The following is a 20833-nucleotide window of genomic DNA, read 5'->3' on the forward strand; positions in this document are numbered from 1 at the left end:
CCCTCACCCCATCTCCCCTCACCACCCACCCTTCTTTGGCAGGGGGGACACAGCCTGCAGCTCCCCAAAAACATTCAGCCACAGGCTTTTGAACAGCAGCGCCCGAGGTTCTCGGCAGAACCGATACAGCCCAGTGAAAGAAACACACCAGCAGCACGGGCGGCCCCACAGCCACACAGGACCTGGCCTGTCAGTCACTTTTAACATCAGCTTCTTGCATCTCCTGCCATCGCGTGGCCACGGAACGAACGGACGATCGCAAGCAAAGGGAAATGCGCTGACTGCTCCTCACGTTTATTCCACCTTCGATGGGTAACACAGACGTACTGTCCAAGTTCACAATTTGCTTGAAATACGTATTTTGTTAAGCTGATCAATTTATCAATCATTTAAAGACTTGATTGCCTAGTTTAAAACTCTTTCCAACACACACACAGGATCACCAGGGCGGTGGGAGGGAGAAGGAAGCAGTGCATCATTTATTGGCTAAAAGAGGTGAAAAAGCTGCGTTACAAGAACTGATGGGGTATGGTTACAGCAAATAGCACCTGTGCCGTCACAAGGCACAACGCCCACGGCAGACAGCCAGCAAAGCCTTGTTCCTCCAAGTAAGGTTTTGAGGCTCACAAGCTGCTGAGGAAGAGCTGAGCCCCCCTGAAGCAGGGTGAGGGGAAGCACAAGGTTTAAACAAGCTCTCTCCACTCCACGTTTGACTGTTGGGGTGGATAAGTCCATTCAAATAATACCCACGAGGAAATGTGTTTCTTCTACAGCCATGGTGAACGATTTTCCCCAAAACACACCACGCAGTCTCCCTGAGGAGTGTGTTGGCTTGGGGTTGGCTCAGAAGAGGAGTTTGGCGTCCGAAGACTACAGCCCTTGGTGGCGGCAGCGGGAGGCAGAGCTCCAGCCACCACGCTCCTTGGCAGAAAGGCACCTGTGTCACAGCGATCTGTCACCACTCCGCTTCGGCCAGCTCTCCCCTGCGCTAGCCAACTCCTGCGCGCTCCAGCTCAGGGGGACAGACTTTGTCTGCAGCCAATGAAGGTGCAGATCCCCCACGCAGGGAAGGGTAAAGCTGATCTCACTGACTAAGGGAAGGTTTCCACATTACCCAAGTGCTTTCCCCCATATCCCGGGGGCACAGGGGGCAAAGAGAGCTCAGGAACCCTCCATACTCTCAAAAGGGCTCCACCACCCAAGGTTTCAAATACTGCTCAGGCTGCTCTGTCCCCTCCTTTGTCAGCTGACAGAGATTGCTTTTCATCACCACCTCTGCCCCCATGCTCCAGGCCACGGCTTCCCCCAGAAGCACCAGGTGAAACCAGCCCCAGAGCGTCTGAGCTGGGCTGCGCGAGGAACAGCGTGTGTAACTGCTGCGGTGTGCTACTTCAGCGTGATTAGCGGAAGATTTGTAAAACTTCATGTCTAAGCTGAGCTGGCCTAAGTGGCACCCAAGAGGAACCTATAAACAAAGTGCCTGACACAGTAACAGAGCACACGCTGCAGGCTGCTCAAGGAAGCCACGTGCTCAGCCTCGGGGAAATTCGAGGTCCTGCCTGCGGCCGAGGCTGCCGTTCACAGCCCCTGGGAGACGTACCTGGCGCATCTGACCGAAGCCAGCCCCCTTCAAGCTCACCTGCCACTGCTGCTCGTGTTTCACTTCCTCACAAATCCTCTGACCAACAGCCCCCGCCAAGCCTTCGCCCAGAAACCCTTCCAACCCCAATGCCTGCAGCAGCACTTCACCGCGGACGGGGAAATACTGCGAGAGACAGCAGCAGGTAGCTCAGCCCACATGAAGAGAAGCCTTCAAGAGACTCTCAACTCCAGGATCTGTTATTTCAGTGTTTAGATTAAACGAGGGCAGCAAGCTTAGCACATAGGCATCTGCGCTGCACGTGCCCCTTGGACACAACAGCACCTTGCTGGCACAGGAAAGCCAGGAGTGAGAGGGACCAGCCCTGTTCTAAGGTCCAGCCAGAGGAGTGAACACCCACAAAGGTAAGAAAGAATGAAAAACAAACAAATCCTAAAATCCCCTCCTGGTTCTAAAATTCCATTGTTTCCAATAATGACAGGATTTGCTTTGCTCCCTACACTGTGGCCCCTCAGCGTGCCAGACCCCAGCTCATCCCCCAGCTACCAGGAGCAGAGAGCCACCTCTGCGTTCTTTCCCTTCACGTGCAGGAGAATCCTGTGAGAAAAATAGTCAGCCTCACGAAGTAGCCAGTGTAAAGATGCCCTAGCACAAATTCCTTCTTCAGAAAAGAAAAAAGAGCAAGCACAGTAGGAAATCTGTCAGCAAATACTGTACCTGCCGAGCCTTCACGCTGGCTACAAGCGCAGTGCAGCAGGCAGACAACACAAGCACTGCGTTACTGGAAGTCAAGGAAACGCGGGAAGTGCATCCCTCATCCAGCACAGTCCTACCTCCTTCCCAACACGCAGAGCCGGCTACTCGTCCCTTTCCCTCTAAACCTTTTCAGAAACACCCTGACTGTACCAGGGTCTCTTTCCAGGCCACCCCTCAAACGCAGGAGTACATTTAGGAAAGCAGGCACTGAAACTCGCCAACAGCCCTCAGTTTGAGTAGGGCATCATCTTCACACAGGGACCGTAGATTTCTCATTTTCTCTAGAAGAGGTGAAGCCCAGCCTGGGGTGGGACAAGAGCCCAAAGATTTCCATTCTGCTCTGCTAATAAAAACCCCAGAATTGCCAGCTGACAAAAAGGCTGAACAACAGGGGAAAAACAAAGACTTCAAATCCTGAAGGCACTTGGCTGGAGGAGCACTTCACATCAACGGGTGCTGGGAGCGCTTCCCGGGGCGCAGTCACGCCTCACTCAGCGCCGAGACAGACCGGCTGGGTGCACGGGCAGCAAGAGCCGGCCATGCTCAGAGGCAGGATGTGGCCCCATAAAGCTCCCATAACCTTTGGCTTCCACCTGCTCCCCCTCCTGAGGGGGCACCAAGAGCTGCCTGGAGAGGGAGGAGGTGTCTGAGGTATGTGCGTCTTCGTCCTGCTGAGACAGCGGCACGCTGGTGCTGGAGGTCTGCCTGCCTCTCCGCAGGGTGGGCTGGGCTACGCTTGCAGTCCCAGTAAGCGCGCGGTGTTCAACACGTCATCTCTCGTCAGGTAGCAGCCGCAGAGCTGGCGGTACCCCGTGAACGCCTCCCGTCCGTGCAGGACGCGCCAGTTATCTACAAACAGTGCCTGCAGGCAAGGAGAAAGGTCGTCAGAAGAAGGGCAACCACGGCAGCCGGGACCAGGACAGGTCCTGGAGATCCCTAGGGACTGTAAGAGCAGGGAAGAGCACGCCGCTCAGTGGGCACGACCCTTCCTGTTCAACATTGCCGCAGACAGCATGCGAGACCACAGCCAGATGTTTAATGAGATCTGGCACAGCTGTTTTACCTGAAGCCAGGTTCTGCTCTGCTGCTAACCACCAGTTAAAACACGACGACTAGCGAAGCACAGAAGTACTCTGGGCTGTTCCTTTGCTTTTCTACTGGAGAGGCCGGGCAACAGCTCACCAGCCACAGAAACTGGCCATCCTCTGCCTCTGTGGTGCCACTTCCCACCAGGCACCCTTGCGAACAGGGGTGTAAGGGCTCTGATGTGCCCATCTTCCCTGCCGGACCCTTCCATTTCTGGGGCCCTGGGCTCAGGCTGAGCCTAGGCCCTGCAGGAACAAAAGCCCTTCAGGCAGACACAGCTGAGGGAAGCAGCCATGCACCGTGATAGCTCAAGTCTACAACCGTGGCTCTGGCTCCTCACGCTCCTCCAAAGCTGCATCCAGAGTCCGAATTAAACATTTCTGCCTCACCTGGAAGCTCTGTTCTTTTAGGACAGTAGGAACACACACAACAGATGCCAGTGCTGTAACACAGGGCACCTTAAAATAGCTGCAAAGAGGAAAACTGCAGCACACGGAGCTTGCCTGAAGCATTTACCTGAGCAGCAAGGAGCCTGCACGGCCAAAGGAGCTCCCTGCCCCCGTCAAAGACACACGAGCCTCCCAACCCCAAGCCCTACCTTGCCTGGCTTCAGTTTGACCCACAGCTCATTTTCTGGTCTCCTGAGCTCCGTGGTGAGTGTGCGGTGAGCAGCGTACCAGCGATGCACAACATCGTAAGGCACAGTGTTGATGACAGCACGATCGTAGTTATTGTATCTAGAAGGAAAGGAGGGATGAGAGAGTAACAGCGCGCAGCTGTGCTGGACGGCCTTCTGCACTAAGCCAAGCCTAGTTTCAGAGAGCAGCCCAGGCTTCCTTTGGAAGGGGACCACCCCACGCTCTCCCCGCTCCCTGTACGCCAGGCTGGTTTCTAGAGGCTTTTCCAGAGAAGGGCTGAATGCTACTGCCTCTCACATGAAGTGAGGTGAGGGCATGGAGCTAAAGGGAGGATGGCAGGAGTGAGAAAAAAAAAAATAATCAAAGCTCAGCACTGACACTCATCATCTGACACTTCCTCTACAGCAGCAACGCACGGTCCAGGAGGAAACGCAGGGTTTTTCTGTGATTTCACCCCTGCCCCTCAAACATATGTTGGTTTTTAGTTTTTGATATCTTCTAGAAAACCACTGCTGTCTGCCACAATCCCCCCTCCTCCCCATAAGCGAGGCCTCGCGCTGACGTTACCTGATCAGATAAAGCTCGTTGTTCCAGGGATAGACATTGAGGACCGGCCCGACTCCGATCATGTGGTTGTGGCAGTCCCCCACGTTCTCGACATACTCGTGCTTCAGTGGCACCTTGCTGAGCAGCTCAAACTGATCGGGGGCTTGCCGGAGAACCTGCTCTGCCGCGTAGAAACCATCCACCAGCAGCGTCCGCCCGCCAGTGCCCTCGTGCTTCAGGCAGTGGAACACTTGGATGCTGCACGGGTGAGAATCCAGAGCAGAAAGACCTTGGCTGCCTGTCCTGTGGAGAGACGGCGCTCCCCGCAGACCCGGACAGACACAGATGGACACACCACCCTTCTGATGGTTGTGACACTTATTTGTAACACAATTCATTTAATCAAGACCTGTCAGGGAATGGAGACAGGCCAGCAGGAAACAGCTGTACCTGCTGTTTCTTCAGACCCTGTCTCACACAATTCTCTTTCCAAGAAGAGGACTGCTGCCTGCACTGCCTCCCAAACCAAGCGAGAAGAGCCTGGGAGACTCCGCGTGGCGTAGGATCAGGCCTGCATCACTCAAAGTGATCCAGGCAATAGGATGCAGAGGTTCAAAAGCATAAACCCAACCTCCCTAGAACATCTCTGAACAAGAGGACAGTTGAAGAAGTGCTGGTTGTACTGTTGAGCTCTCCAGGAACTACAAGGGGAGCCCAGGGCGACCCTCACTCAAAGCCACACCACGGTCTCTACAAGCAGTCCAGAAGAGTCCCTTGAGGCAACGCACTGAGACCCTTGTCTGAAAGTTCACTGTGACCTTCTGGGAAAGCCTTTATCTTCTGATCTCCCTCTGGGGCATCTTACCCCAGTCCCACAGCAGGCGCCGTGGCAGGACCTCCCACTGCACCCTCACCAGCACCTTTTCACGGGGGCGCTCCACACCCTCATACCCTCAAGAGCCTCAGGATAATTTACGAGGGTCGGGGTTAAGTCAGTCCAGAGGCACTGCAGCAAAGGACACTCCGTGCCCCAAAGGAGTACCTCCTCCTCCAGCTCTGGGCACTAGGAAAGGCTCCTCTGAGGGCAGGCTCTTCCGTACGATGAGCGCAGCCTTTCCCATAGCTTAAGCAGTTTCTATTCTCTGCGATAATTTAACTCGAGACTCGTCAGATTCAGCTGATTTTAGCCAAAGCAGCAGGGGAAGGCAGACATTCAAATGAACATATCTTTCCTGAAAAACACCTAATTTCCTTTAGGAGCAGGTCAAAGACTCTTCCAAGCGTTTCGGAAGCAAGTCTGAGACAGTCTGGGAAGAAGGGATTTCTGGCAAAGATGAGGGCCCAGGAAAGCCAGAAATTCACGTTCTGCCTGCACAACTATGGCTCTGCAGAACTGCCAGCACTAACGGCTAGCCTGATTAATGTAGCCCATGCTGTCACTGCCTGATGCACCTCAGTTGGCTGCAGACGAGGGTACACCTACCTGAAGGGAACCCTTCCAAGTGGAAAAGAGGATAAAAATAGCTACTGAACACTATAGTTCTAGCACTGAGCAGTTTAAGCAAAGCTCTTTTATAGGCTGAGGTTCTGATTACCAGTTCCATTTTCTGTCTGGCTTTGGGGAAGGTTTCGTGAGCTCCTAGAACAAGTCAGCCAAGCAGGTATCACTGTAGGTCAGGGAAGCGCACAGGTGCTGCAGTCAGCTGAGGACAGGGAAGCCAAGCAGAACTCACCTGAAGCGCGTGGCAGGACCTATGCTTTACACAAACACTTCTAGCTCCACAGAGCACACTGAAATCCACCTACTCTGCTCCCGACACCAAGCTGCTTTAGAAAAACTACCACCCAAGAGCTTCCTGCCTGGTTGGGCACAAACAACAGTGCTCAGGGTGCCACCGAAGGAGGGCTGCTCCGAAATCCACGTGCAGCCAGCAGATCTCACCCCTTAGTCCTCCTCTGCTTTTCCAGCTCTGCACCACAGACCTTTCCCATTAAGATGTTTAGCAAGTTAACAGCCTCCCCTGGGAAGAGCTAATCCTGCCCTGGGGCAGGAGGCGGGGACTGGGTGACTGCTCTTTGTAGCCCTTGTTCCAGGAGGGATCACAACACTTCCATCTGTTCTCCCCCAGGCCATTTCCCAATGACTCCCCTCTTGACTGAGAAAATTAAGCTAGAAATTAAACCTAAGCCTCCTGCACTTCCCTGCCAACAATAACCAGCGCTGCTGTCTTTCTCTCTCCAGCTGCGTACAAAAATCAGAGCCCAGAGGCTTTATCAGAAGAGCAGTTTGCAAGCTAGGATTTGGGAAACACTGCTGTAGCTACAAACTGCTTTCAGAAGCACAGACAGCTGTGAACTCCAAAGGGCTGGGGAGGCCTGGCTCCTGACTACCTCAGGGCTGCACCGCTGCCAAAGCGCAAACCCCAACCTGTCTGAAGCGAAGCGGAGCGACTGCACAGAGCGTACGTGAGCAGAGCACGTACACCAGTTAGCTCTCTCGCAGCTTGGGAGGGCAGACAGCTACTGCAGGCCGTGCCAAGGTGAGCCGTCCTCCTGCCTTCCCTGAGGCTACTGCCACCAGAGCTCAGCCAGCAAGAGACAGGGCTGATGGGGCTGAGGGGGGCTCGGCCCAGGTCAGCAGGACTGTGTCAACGCACACTTGTGCAGCGACTTTGTACAGCAGCTAATAAGGGGCGCTTGCTGCAGAAGGAGCTGAGCCCTGCCAGATGCACCCCAAAGACAAAGAAACCATCTCATTTCTGGGAGGTCGAGTGCTGTGTGTCACTCTGGAGACCGTGGAGGGTGATTTCAGAAGAGACTGTCAGGCAAGCTTCAGGGTAGCACAGGAATGACTCCAGTGCTGAGCCTTCCTCGTGGCTACAAAGGCTACCCGAACCACAGTGACACCAAGCAGCAGCCAGCTGTCTGACAGCCAAGCCCTTCCCTGCCTGCATTCTGGAACACCTAGGAGTTTCAAGCACAGGAACAAGTGATCTACGGACCACCTCACTCCACAGGGATCAGACAGGACTCAGAACTGCTGTGTGACTAGAAGTACATCCCATCAGCAGCACCGGAGACAACGAAGCCCGTGCTGCTAGGAACGGCATTGCTGGGAATCGCTCCTGCCTTCCGCGCCGTGCATCCGCGAACCAGCCAAAGCACCTACCCGCAGGGCTCCTGGAAGTAGGTCGTGTCGGTGTGACGATCCAGAGCCAGCTTGGTGTAGGCAGTGTCTCCCCGCGAGAAGTCGGAGGTGAAGTACCACATTCTGCCGTAAATGGTCTCCCTGCAAGAGAGGCGAGCAGTTATCAAAGCTCTGCGGGGTTCAGCCTGGTGGGGAAGCAGATCCTCTCTTGTGTTTGAGGTTACTCCCCTCCATCCTACCTGCAGAGCAATTTAAAGCAGAACAACTTAACAAAATTCACATTGTCAAGAGATGGCGCTTCTTATGCCTTCTCTAGAGTTCAGTTTCTCTCTTTCCTCCCGAGAAGGCTGATGGCAACGAGCCTTGCCTCCCCTCCACAGATACGGATCTTTCCACACCAAACATCAGCCCCAGTCCCATCAAGGAGGCCGCTGAGCGACACGAGGAGCTGCCAGAGTGCAGCTAGCCCTCGCCTGTACCCACCACAAGGTTGCCTAACAATCCCCTTCCTGTTCTTAGGATCCAGCCTTTTCACCCACCGGCCCCCTACAACATGCACAAAGGGAACAGACAGAAGGCACAGACAAACAGCACCCGGGGGCTAGGGGGTGAGGGTGCCTGGAGAGAAACACCGGCTGCATGTGCCCTGGAGCCCCCCATTTCTGTTTGGGGTGACTATCCAGTAAAAGAAACCCCTCCTCTTCCAATGGCCCACGGCAAGTTAAACCGTTTCTGCAGCTCGGATAAAACTTGGAACTCAAACCCCAGCTTGCCATGCTGTTGGGGTGTTTTAAACACAAGACAGAAGAAACATTTCTCAATATTTTCCTTTAGCAAGAGCTATGAATTGGTTTTGATCTCCCGGGGCCAGGGCTGCCCTCGTAACCTTTCAAGTCATAACAGGAAATATCTCTCCTTGCAAAGCTCTAGTCTTCCCAGAGAGGCTGCTTCCTCCAGCCACTCTGCGCAGCCCCACTGGCACAAAAGTCATCACACGCTCCCGAGGCAGCTCCATAACCTGGTCACTCTCGGCTCTCCCCAAAAGAGGGCAGATTGCGCAGCGCAATACTCCATCTCCCCTCAAGCGGAGTGGCCGGAGGCTGCAGAAGGCCCAGGCCTTGCATTTGCACACCAGGCTGCACCGCACAATACCCAGGATGAGGCAAGCAGCACCTTCCCAAATGAAAGGAAAGCAACAGTCTGCCCTTCCCAGCTCCTCCACAAAGCTGTCAGAGGCCCTCCCAGGGCAGCCTTGTTACCTGATTAAGCTGATCCTTTCTGCTAGGATTTCCGTGTCCTCTTTGGTGGGAGTGACATTCTCTACGAAAGCAATCCCATACAGCAAGAAGTTCTGCAGGAACTCCTTCAGCCCCTCGTCTGTCTGCAGGAAACTCTGGCAGTCAACGGACGGGACCTGGGCCTGGCGGTAGATTTCTGCGTTCCAGAGAATCCGCGGGTGCATCACCTGCTGCTTCTGCCCCTCGTAGCTGTTCTTCACCAGCCACTCCAGCCCATAGCGCGTCACGTGCCCGTCCGGCCCTTCGACAAGGGAGAGGAGTCACAGTCACCACAACCACACCCAACTGCCCGAGGTCGCGGCCAGCACAGCCACCAGCCTAGGACAGTCCTCACCCTTTAACTTGGTCTGGGGACAGACTCTTTGCACCCCGACGCCCCCCAAAATATTATCTGGGTAAGGCCACAAGGCCCAAAAAGCATTGTCATTGCTGCAGCAACTCCAAATTCAGAGCCAAGTGTTTCAATTTTGGTAGTTTTGCGTTCCGTTGACAGGGCTCCAAGGGGGAATAAAGCACTGAAGACAAGCCCACAAATAAAGGTAAGCTACAAAAGGAAGCAAGCAGCTGGGAAGCTGAGGAGAACGGACAGAAAATGTGAATTCTGACCAGGAATACCAGTGAAATAGGACAAGAGGGAAAGAAAACCAACATTTCTTTACCAATCTCTTCACCACCCGCACGGCTGCTGCGTTCAGACAAAGCCATAAAATACCCAGACACTGCAGATACACACATCTCTACCCAAAAAGGGCTGGGGAAACCAGACAAATTTAAGACCGAGGCACGTGTACAGGATCGGCACTGCTCAGAGAGCGGCGTGTAACATCTGCTTACAGCTAAGCCTCTCCCCGAAACAGCTACCGGTTTAGGGATGAGGCTGCCCTCTCCCAGCAAACCCAAGGGTGGGATCCATCAACAGGGCTCCCTGCAGCGGGTCAGTGCCGTAACACACGCAGGGTACGGTCGCTCTGCCACTTACACGTGAGGAAGAGCGTGGTCTCGTCCACTCGGACGGCCTTGGGTTTGATGCCCAGGTCCACGCTAGCCGTGTCCAAGCTGCGCTGGTTTGTCTTGGCGTTGTAGCAGGAGGCTGAGCGGCAGTGGTCCCGCAGCCAGACAAAATCGAAGCGCATCAGCGTGTTCCCGTACCTGAGCTCTGCAAAGAGGGACAGGTTCAAGAGAGGTGCTGGTGCTGAGAGCCCACAAGTCACGATCCTGCTTAGAGAGGACTGGAGGCTGTTAGACCTAGCACCTCTTCGCAAAAACTAAGCCAGCCTGTCACAGAGGTGCTGCTCTTGCTGTCCAGCCACACAGCCAGGCTGCCCACAAACCCGCTCCAAGAATTGCGTTTCACGCAGGAAAAGCTGCACGGGTTGGGGCAGAGAGCTGGGCACGCACCAGAGCGGCCATCCCCCTGCCAGTCAGGGCCCTGAGCGTGACACGAAACAAGGGACTGAGAGGGCGAGGCCCAGATGCCGTTACTGCTCAGGAATCCCTGGATTTGATTTCCGATTCAGCACTGCCTCATTTATCATAAAAAGCCTGACCACCAGCAGACACACCTGCTCGGTCCTGCCTTTGGGAATTCCCGAAGGGAATGTGAAACACAGACTCCAGGGTGCATCCCATCCATTTCAGAAGAAAAAAAAAAAATAAAAAAAACTAAAAGAAATTAATCACTCCCAGGGAACAGTGTCAGGACAATCTCCCTCCTCTCCCCAGAGAGACTCAAGAGCAGGCACACACGCACCCGACACACCTACCTAGATGGTCACCGTGTAACTGCCAGGCACACTTGAGGGACTCCGGGGCCGTGTGGTGCCGGCGAGCTGCAGCGGCGAGGAGGGTCCTTCTGTCACCGAGCAGCCACGGCGAGCGATGCCCGGTGCTCCCGCTCCGCTGCCACGGCACCTTGAGCAGACAGGCCAGCCAGCGGCACCACATCCTGAGCGGCCAGGGGAGAGAGGGGACAGAAGAGGGTGATTCAGCTGCGCTGCTGCATTGCATCTCGGTCTCGACCTCCGTGCTCGGATGCCAGGCACCGTAAGCGCTTCTGGGGAAGCCGGTACCATCCTCCACTGTAACTCACTGCCAAAGGAGGCGAGTGAGAACTCATCCATTGAGGAGGAAGGAAAAAAGCAGGCACAGTGACTGGCAGCGCGGCCAGAGAGGAGTCACCTCCCTCCCAGGCACCAGGACATGAAAAACGGCCAAACACGGGGTTTGCAGAGCCTCATATTAAACGCCTTCACAGCCAGGTCCGAGTACCAGCCTCACCTTTGCATTCTCCCAGTGACAACGCAATCAGGCACGCTGCTAAGCTGTCCAGTGCCTACAGTCCACGCTTACTGCTAATAACACACCGAGCGCGCAGCAATCTCCACGAGCTTGAGTGCTTCACCCTTCTTCAGGCCAGCTGCAGCAGGTATTTCTGCAGACACCACCAAACCCCGGAGGCAGACCGTGAAGTTGCACGTGAAAACGGGCTGCCCTCAAAAACGGCGCATAATGGAAGCAATGGGGAATCAGCCGTTAGGGGCCAATGAGTTTTTTTTAAACGAGCAAGCTAACCCAATCCACGCACATCAGCTGGGAACAGAGGGAGGACGGACAAGGGTGAGAAGGAACAAACAAGACCCTAGGGTTTGTCTGGGAAAGCAATTCCAGAAGAGACAGCCGTGTGTTGAATGCTCTTGTGCAAAACACTGGCAGAGTCTCACCTCCTGCAGATTTTGTCCCCTCTCTGGGCTTCCCAGTTTGAATTCACCATTCCTGGACAGAACTACAGGGATCCGGGAAGCAGAGAAAAGTGACCTTGGTTAGAACTGCAGGAATCCAGTAATTAGGTCAGTTCTAGAAAAAGTATGCAAAATAACGAGGAGGAGGAGGATCTCTGCTTCTGCTGAAGGACACAGCTGGCACGGAAGAGAAACCAAGTGTGGTTAATTTTAGGCTAGGGACGAGAAGATGATTTCTCAGAGGGAGATTTGTAACAATGCTTTAATACAAAGAGCAAGGGCAAAACCCTCACAAGTTTTACAAAACAAAGCCACAGTCTAAACGCTGGTGTTTCACTCCATGTAGCAGGAGGGGAGGCACTGGAGCTCCTCGCTTGCTGCCTGCCACCTGCAGTAACAGAGATCTCTGCTAACACAACCCACCTCGCACTTCAAACCCTGCTGCGAGGCCCCTGAAACTCTCATGGATGCTGACTGAGCTGCGGCATCCTGAAAGACTCCAGCATTCTCGTCACAGAGAGAGAAAATGGGGCACCAGAGAACTTGCACAGCCTGAGCCAGAGCTACTGGGCATCTTGAAGACACACAGGATGATTTCTCTCCCCTTTGGTGGTCTGCAGCCAGCCAGAATATCAGCTTCTGTAGAAGCAGCAATGCTAAGTTTGGGAAGGATGCATCCCCTCCCTGCCAGCTTTGGAAATGTGGCATAGGAAAATGGAAAAGGAATCAGTCGAATTTGGTACACAAACTTAATAACCAAGTGAAGAAAATCCACAGCTACAGAAAACCAGGAGCTGACTATGATGTCTGGTGGCTTTACAAAGCTCCAAGAAATCACGTAACTTCCCGAACCAAGCCTTACAACTCACCAAGCTCAAGACTATTCTGTGAGAAAGAGGAGGGAAGACCGTCCAGTTTGGCTTGTGGATATCCTGGATATCCACTAACCAGCACAGGGGGAAAAAGCAGCAAGCTTGTCTGCGCACACCCGGTATCTCCTCACGCAGGACCCAAAGCCGACAGGAAAAGCTCATCTACAGATCCATTAGAAAGCGGCCTCTGCCGGGGCAGCTCCAGCCACGGTTATCTCTTTCTGCACGCGTTCCTTTTATCTCGTCCTCTTCCAGTATCGAAACTTAGCAGAGAATAAACACAGGTGACGGTAAGTGACCCAGATATTTAATCTAATCATCGAGACCTCTTGCTGCTCTGGCTGGAGGCACACACCACAGACAGCTCACAGAGAAGCCTTAAATTAAATCTTTCCAAGAGATACTACAACTGAGGAGCTGAAAACAAGAAAACCTGTATGATTAGAGAGGATTTACATCTTGCCTCTGTGTTTGTTTAATCAGAGCTAAGAGCTCTCTCCTGGCTGGAATTGGTTATGTGAACAGCTAACTCTGTCCCCCCGTTCCCCTCCTTGCCTCACCTTTACGCTGTCCAGACCACAGGCAGCTCACCTGGGCAGCAGGGAAACGCAGCAGCTGAGAGACTTCAAGACAAAATCTGCCTTGGAATTCAAAAAGAAAGAGCAGGAGGAAGGAGACATTAAGCCGCCCTGCGCATAAACACAAGTGGACTTTGAGGAGGGAGAGACGTTCAGTTACCAAGTCCACCCCTCCACTGAAGCGGGACAAAATCCTACGCAGACACTGACGTGAGCGCCTCCTGCGCGGCTCACCCTACCCCAGGGCCCACCGCGCGGTGCATGGAAAACAGCAGCACGCACAGAACCCACGCCAGGAGCGACGGGGGAACAGGAGGAACAGAGCTGCGGGAAAGGCAGAAAACTCGGGCGTACGGCGATGCGAGCAGTTACCATCAGTCTCTGAGGGACAAGAGAAGAGACGCGCTGTGAAAGGAGGAGGAAGGAAGAGCTGGCCTCACGAGGGGCTCGCCTGTCCAGGAGACTTCCCGCCTGGTCCCCAGCAGTTTGGTTCGCTGCTGCCACAAGAAGTAACCAATACTGGTTTTTTTAAGCTCCTTGATAAAAAGCCGCCATTCCCATTTTGAGCAAAGAAAAATACCGAGCTGGAAAAATTACTGACCAAGTAGTTTCAGCAATGAAAGCACACATGGAAGGAGAAACCACACCAGTCTGTGGCCTTTAGCCCGCTCTTAGCCAAAACCTTCCAGGAGCAGGGCGACACCGGCTGCAAGGGAAGCTGCCCCGATGCCCGCTGCTGGCGCTGAGAACAGACCGGTTCCATCGCCCTCTGCCAGCACGCTCAGCCTGTTTTTCAAGCTTATTTAGCATCTGAAAAAAATGATGTGTTTTTCATTAAGCATTCCCAAACATTCAGTCGCTTACACTCACGCATCCTTTTCCTTGCTAGACGCACCTGGCTAAAGCAAAGGTTTCTGATCCCTCAGAAAGAGGAAAAACTTCAGCAGCACACCAGGCCTGAGGGGGCGGGCAACGCACACAAACACCGCGACAGACCCCCCCCGCCCCGTGGCAGGGTCCCCTGGGACAGCAGCGATGTCGCAGACACCGGCGCCAGGGTGCCAGCGGAGTTAAAGGTTCACCAGCCCCAGCCAACCCAGCTCACCTATTAATCACCAAAAAACCACACAGTCCCCTGCTGAGCAGGGCTCCTGCCTCCCCCCCGCTGCACAGACAGCTATATTAGATCTCGGCTGTCAGGAACCAGATTCCCCTTTCAGCCCTTCCCCACAGGGGATTCCAATTAAATTAAGGAGCTAATAAAGACATCCCAGACAGTCCCAGCTTCACAGCCTCCTCGCTTTCCTAGAAGTAAAGGCAATTATCTGCTCAGCCCGCATTTAACACCAACCACCTGACTGCAGACCCCCTTCCCATAATCTTATTGCCCTCTCCTGTTGGCAGTTTCTTCATCTGTCTCAAGCAAAGCCTTTTCAGGCTGCACAGCTTAGCAGAAACAAGCTCTAAGTCTCTTTCCCCCCCCCCCCAGCAAAGCAGCCAGCCCTCATGGCATATCCCCCACAGGGATACTTGCTGCAGTAAACTCTTATTAAAAATCACTTCATTGACCAGCTCTGGGTGCCGCCCAGGCAGAGAGGGGTTGCTTTTTATCAGAGAAGGAGGGAAAACAGCTCTGCCCACGAGCTGCCCTGCAAGTTTTCACTCGCAGGCAGCCGGCACCCCCGCCCGAACTCCGGGCCGGTGAACGTTACCTGGCACGGTGCGGGCACGGGCGGAGGTGAGGGACAGGACGCAGCGAGGCTTCCCGCGGGCTCGGGGCGCCGAAGGAACGGCGAGAGGTCTCTGCTGGCGGTCACGGCTCTTCCCCGCCTCCTCCTCCTCCCGGTCCCCGCACCCGCCAAACGTTGCTGGAAAGCTTTTTACACAGCAGCTCCAGGAGGCCGGCGCCGCCCGAGGAACCCAGGGCCTTAAATCGGGGTCCCGCTGACCTTTCAGAGAAAAACAAAAACAAAAAAAAAGGAAAAAAGCCACGTTACAAACCGCATTTGGAGCTCCCGGGACCCGCAGCAGGGCAGCCCCTACGCCGCCAGCTCCCGCCCCGCCAGCGGCGGCCTCCGGGAGGGGAGAACGGCGAGACCCGGCGAGCGCCAGGCCCGACGCCAGCAGCCGGTACCGGAACTCCCGCCGCCCCGGGGAGCTAGGACACCCCCCCACCCCCGACCCACCTCGGCAGCTCCCCCCCGAGCTCGGACCCGGCCCGGCTCCTCCCGAGCGGCTTCACCGGAGCCAGGGCCGCGGCGGGGCCGCCTCAGGCCGCCCCGGGGCGGGGCCGCACCGCACCACCGAGCGCGGGCGGGCTGGGCTAGAGCGCCGCCCGCCATAGAGAGCCGCCGGCGGGGCAGAGCGCTCGCACCCACAGAGCCTGTACGGGACGAGGAGCGCGCCGGGGCGGCACCGGGCTCTGCGAGAGGGCGGCGGAGCTCCGTCCGCAGCGGGCGCCGGCGGAAAAGGCCGCAGAACGCGGCCCCGGCGGCTATAAAGGGCCGGGAGGCCGTCGGACGGAGCGCCGCGGGCACCACAGAGACGCGCGGCGGCGGAGGATAGAGCGCCGCACGCACCATAGAGAGCTGGCTGTCCCGCGAGCCTGGCGACGGCAGGAGCGGCTGCTTCTGGGGAGGGTCCCGCCGCGGCGCGACCCCCGCCCGGGACAGCGGGGGGGCCCTTTACCTTTTTAACCGTAGAGCGTCCCGGGGGGGAGACCATAGAGCGACACGCTGCAGCGCAGAGCGTCGCGGGGACGCAACGCATGCGCAGTGTAGGGGTCGGCGGCGGGTCCGCCGTGCTGCCGGTGGCCCCGGTACCGGTCGCCGCTCGGGGGAAGCGGCCCTGGCTTGGAGCCCCGGCTGCTTCCCGGGGCCTGGCTGCGCCCGGGGAGGCCCGAGGCGTGCCGGGGAGCGAGGCCGGGCCGGGCTTTGGGAGGAAGGGTACATTTTGGGTACAAAATGCCGATTTTCCTCTAAAGGCCCCGGAGCGCCCCGCGGCCCTGTCCCAGCCCTGGGCCACCCCCCAGCCAGGCCTGCCCGGGCCGGGGGGACGCGGCGGGGTTCCTGGGGACGGCGGCTCCGGCCCCAGGCGCCTGGGGGTCTCCCGAGCGCGAAGCCTGTCCAGGGCAGGGCCGCGGTGCCGAGCGGCCTCCGGGCCGCGGGGGAGCGGGAGCCGGATCCCAAAGCGGGGTGGCGCGGGCGGGGCGGGGTGGCAGTGCGTGACACACGGTGGCACTGGAGCTCTGAGCGCTGCCTGCGTGTGGCTGGCTGTGACCCGGCTCCTGCGCGGGAGCGCAGAGCCCCCCTGCACCCCTGCCCGTCCCGTCCGTGCCTCACGGGTGCTGAGGGGAGCCCCGCCCCCAGACCCAGTTCCTTGGGCTCGCTCTGGCCTGGAGGGTGACCCGTGCGCGGGGCGCGTCCTGAGCGCCGGCGTCCTCGGAGCGGGGTCAGCGCGGCGGGGTCGCTTTGGGACGGGGCAGCTGCCCCGTCTGCCGTGGGTTGAGGCCTGGGTTGTGCCTACCCGGTACCTGCGCAGGCCGCGCGGCACCCGTGCCGTTCCCCAGGCGCTGTCTGTGCTGTGTCGTGATTTCCACGCCCTGTTTTCCAAAATTCAGGCCTTTCTGAGTCCTTCCATTTTCCCTGCCTGTGCCGGGAAATCACTTGCCGTGATTGCCTTCGCAGCGAGGGGACGCGGTGGCGTGTCGCCGCTGCGCGCCGTTTGCCAAGGGTGTTTTTCAGGAAAGGGGTGGGGGTGGCGCCTGGAACAGGCAGAGGAGCTGGCGGGGATCTGCCGCTTCCCAAAAACTCGTCTGTCTCCCCCGGGAGCCGCACCAAGTTAGTCACTCGCTGAGCTCACGGTGGAGGCATCTCGGCCTCCATGAGAATTTGCCTGCGAGCGCGCCCCGCTGCCGGCTCCCCAGAGGTGGCTGCGGGCGATGGCTGGCCGCGTGCTCCTGGCACTTGGGCAGTGCCCCTCGCCTGCGCCCCGGCCCTTCTCCCACGCCGAGGTCCTGGCAGGAAGCCCCGGCCCCGCTCCCGCCGCGCCCTGTGTGCGGCACCTCTGCGGGAGCCCCTGGGCTGAGTGGGGGCGTCGGGACGCCCCGCGGTTCGTGGCGGATGAGCCGCCCGTTGCGGGCGTGGAGTGCGGTTCTGTGGAGTCACCGGGGTCGGCGGTCGCTCTCGCACCGTGCGGATCTGTGGCCCCCCTCGGGGTGCCGGGTGCTTCCGACGTGCACCTGCCGCTCGGCCCCGGCCTGCTGGGAAAGAAGGCGCCTGGGAGCGTTCTGGGGATTTCCCAGGGAGAGCTGGGATCTGGGAATTCTCTGCCCTCCTCCTCCTCTCCCCTCCTTCCTCCAGCAGCGGCTCTCACTCGCATGCCGGTCCCGGGGTCACAAACAGCTTTAAAAAAAGCACCGGCCCGCACAATGCTCTTCCCTCCTCTGACGGGCGCGGGTGACGAGATCCCGCATCCGGCCCCGAGGATACGGAATGAGCCCCCTGCCTGGGAACGGCCTGCCCGTCCCCACCGGCAGCTCCAGGGCTGCGGGGCTCCGAGGTCAGTGGTGCATCGCTGCGCGCGGAGGCAAGTGACCCCGCACCCTACGGATGCGCCCTCCGTGGGGCTGGCTCGCTCCCCTCGGACGTGCCGCGCGAGAAGTGGGTCCGTCTTCCCCGCGCGCGGGGTTCCCTGGGCGCTGCTGCTGCTGCTGTCGGGCGGGGCTGGCTGTGGCGTACAGGGCACATGCGGGTTTCTCTCGACACGTGGCTCCTGCGCTGGCAGAAATCGGGAGATATTTCCACAGGTCAGGACGGGGAAGCCATGTTTTACAGGAAACGCAGCAGTTTCTGTCGGAGCGGCAGGACCGAGGGCGGCCGAGCGGACAGGGGAGACTCCTGGAAACGGTTCATGGGGCAGAAATGCAGAGAAGTGTCGGGGTGGGTGCAGGAACTGTTTCACCCAGCCCAACCCGAGCGCCAGTGTCCAGCCCAACTCAGCCCAGTGCGTCCCAAACAGCACAACTCAGTACGGCCAACCCAACTGGAACGGCGAGGCCAGCCCACCTCAGCCCAGCGCCACCCAACACAAATGACCTGACCCACCCCAACCCAACACGAGTGACCCAACATAACACGACCCAACGTGAATGACCCAACATGACCTGACCCACCCCAACCCAACACGAGTGACCCACCATAACATGATTCAATGTGAATGACCCAACACGACCCAACATGGCCTGACCCACCCCAACCCAACACGAGTGACCCACCATAACACGACCCAACATGAATGACCCAACACAACCCGACCCAACATGAATGGTGCAGCCCAGCCCAACACAACCCAACCCAACCTTAATGAGACAGCCCAACGTGAAGGATGTAACCTGGCCCAACACAACCCAACGAAACCCATCATGAGTGCCACGGCACAGCCAGACTGGAGGAAAATCCAGAGGACGTTTTAGAAAGGTCAAGGAGGGGAGGGTCCATGGACTGGAGCTCCAGTGCTGGCTGCCCGTGTGGCAAGGCTGTTGGAATGAAACAGAAAGAGCAGAACAACCTCTACCTGCCAGGCCTTCGCCTCTAAATAGGCTGTGAGCTGGTGAAACGTCACGGTGTGTTAGGGACCTGAGAGTCCAGGGGGATTCTCTGGTGTGTAATAAGTTGAGCCTCACTGCTCCTCCTGACTCTCTCCTTTCATAACACTTGCTCAGACTGAAGTAACTTTAAACGTCTGTCTCTTCCGGTGATACTGATCAGTGGTTTCAAGGGAACAGAGCCCAGCAGGAAAAGCTGGAGCTCACAACCGTATGAAGAAACCGTGCTAGAACCTGAGGCAAAGCCCCTGATGTGGCTGTGGTCCTGAGTGCGGTGTACGCTGAGGGACGAACGCTGGGTCCCTCCGGGCACACCAGTGGGCATCCCGTGGGACCACTCACTGGCTTCCCTGCTCCGGCGTTACTTCCCCTGCGGCCAAGCTCCCACTCCCAGGAATGCATCATGTCACCATGGAAACACAAATGCTTGTTTATTTGACTTCTTTCAGTAATTTTTTAAAATTTAATTTAATTCCCTCTCTCTCTCTCTTTTTTTTTTTAGTTATTCGAAGGAAGGAAGCCCAAACTCTGATGTTTGTTTGTTCTGTCCTGGCCGATGTTCCCTTGGTCGCACTCCAGTGGCCGATAAACTGGCAGGGAACCGGAGCGTGGAGCACGGCAGAGCCTGGGAAAGGCCGGGACCCCGCTTCCCCGGCCTGACGTCACCGTTTCTCTGCGATCAGCTTGGCCTGGGGACCGCGTGCTGCCAGCTGCCTTCGCTTCCCCCGCTCCCCTTCGCACCGGCAGCGCCCTTGTCGCCAGCTCGCGGGGCCGTTCCCGGTGGCATGGCTGTGAGGAGAGCGTCTCCCCGTGGTCCGGGCTCCCTCCACCCTGCCCTGCTGTCGTCTTCTGAGCCTCTGCCCCACGCTGTGGCCGGGACCCGCGCTTCACCCCTGGCTGTGGGACCACGGAGGGGGACAACCCACAGGGGACGTGGGCTGTGCTCTTCTCACAGACCTTCACCCCCTTCATCCCGGTGGATCCCGCCCAACCGCGGGCATCCGGTGCTGTCCCAGGCCATTACGGATGCCAGGCAGAGTAGGAGGGGGTGCTCGTGGGTCTGGGACCCTGCCTCTTCCCCCAAGATCCCTGGGGTGGGAGACACGTTTGGGTGGGCGCAGGAGGCGATTCCTGAGACCCTTGCAGGGTAAACGAGGGCCCTGAAGACCCTTTTGGGTGTCCCTTCCTTCGGGGAGGACAACAGGGAATGTGGGTGTCCCTCCCGCACCCAGCTCCTGCTGATGTCCTGAGCTTCTCCTGGAGACCTGAGCTTCTCCCAGCCGAGGCAGCGCGGGCGGCTCCCAAACCTCCTGCCTTGCGCCCCGCGTCCCAGCGGCTCCTCTGCCTCCTGCCCGGCTGCCGCGGGGTGGTTCATTCCCTGGGCTCCCAGCGAATTTCCTCATCCCTTCCATCTGGGAAGGCTGGAGGGGATAGCTCAGACGATGCAGAGCACCAGCGTGGGCGTCTGGGTCCGGTGATGGGAGCCGGAGGGCAGGGGAGGAAGGTCTCCGCCCGTCTTTCGGCACAGCATCACCTGCCCCATCCGCGCTCCCAGCAGCCGCTTGGCAGGCTCCCCGTCGCCGGCTCCCCTCTCCCAACCCCGTGCGTTTGGGAAGCGGCTGCCCCGCACGGTGCAGCCGCTCGCTGGGGAGGAGGGCGTTGGGTTGGGGGTCTTTCTGGGGGTGCTCGGGGGGATCCCCAGGCTCTGTGCGGGGCCAGGTCACCCCAGGCACCGTGCAGCGCGGCAGCCACCGCGCCGGCTTGCTGCCGGCTGGCCCGGACGCTCGTTCCCAGGAAAATCTATCGCTCCGGTGCCGCTAATTGGAGCTCTTTCCCTGCGCTTCCTCCTTTCAGCCTTCCTCCAGCCCCGGCCCTGCGGGTCAGTAAGTGATTCCCATTAAAGCGCAGTCTCTGCCGGTTCCCCTGTGTCTTTGGGGGGCCACGAGGAGGGGGCTGCGTCAGCAGGGT

The 20833-nt window shown here is 57.7% G+C and overlaps 1 protein-coding gene across 1 annotated transcript; it reads right to left on the bottom strand.

Annotated features, from left to right (window-relative positions):
- Positions 1 to 278: 278 nt before the first annotated feature.
- TMLHE (trimethyllysine hydroxylase, epsilon) lies at positions 279 to 15553 on the bottom strand. The gene is made up of 9 exons (XM_086756163.1): positions 15447 to 15553; positions 14973 to 15209; positions 10836 to 11017; positions 10052 to 10228; positions 9034 to 9313; positions 7796 to 7915; positions 4648 to 4884; positions 4041 to 4179; positions 279 to 3218 (listed from the first exon to the last, which is right to left on the bottom strand). Exons 3-9 carry the CDS (start codon positions 11014 to 11016, stop codon positions 3087 to 3089), a joined length of 1266 nt encoding a protein of 421 aa, XP_086612289.1. The 5' UTR covers position 11017; positions 14973 to 15209; positions 15447 to 15553; the 3' UTR covers positions 279 to 3086.
- Between the last annotated feature and the right edge of the window lie 5280 nt (positions 15554 to 20833).

The sequence above is a fragment of the Chlamydotis macqueenii genome, chromosome 11, assembly GCF_036417535.1.
Source record: "Chlamydotis macqueenii isolate bChlMac1 chromosome 11, bChlMac1.mat, whole genome shotgun sequence".
Lineage (NCBI taxonomy): Eukaryota > Metazoa > Chordata > Aves > Otidiformes > Otididae > Chlamydotis > Chlamydotis macqueenii.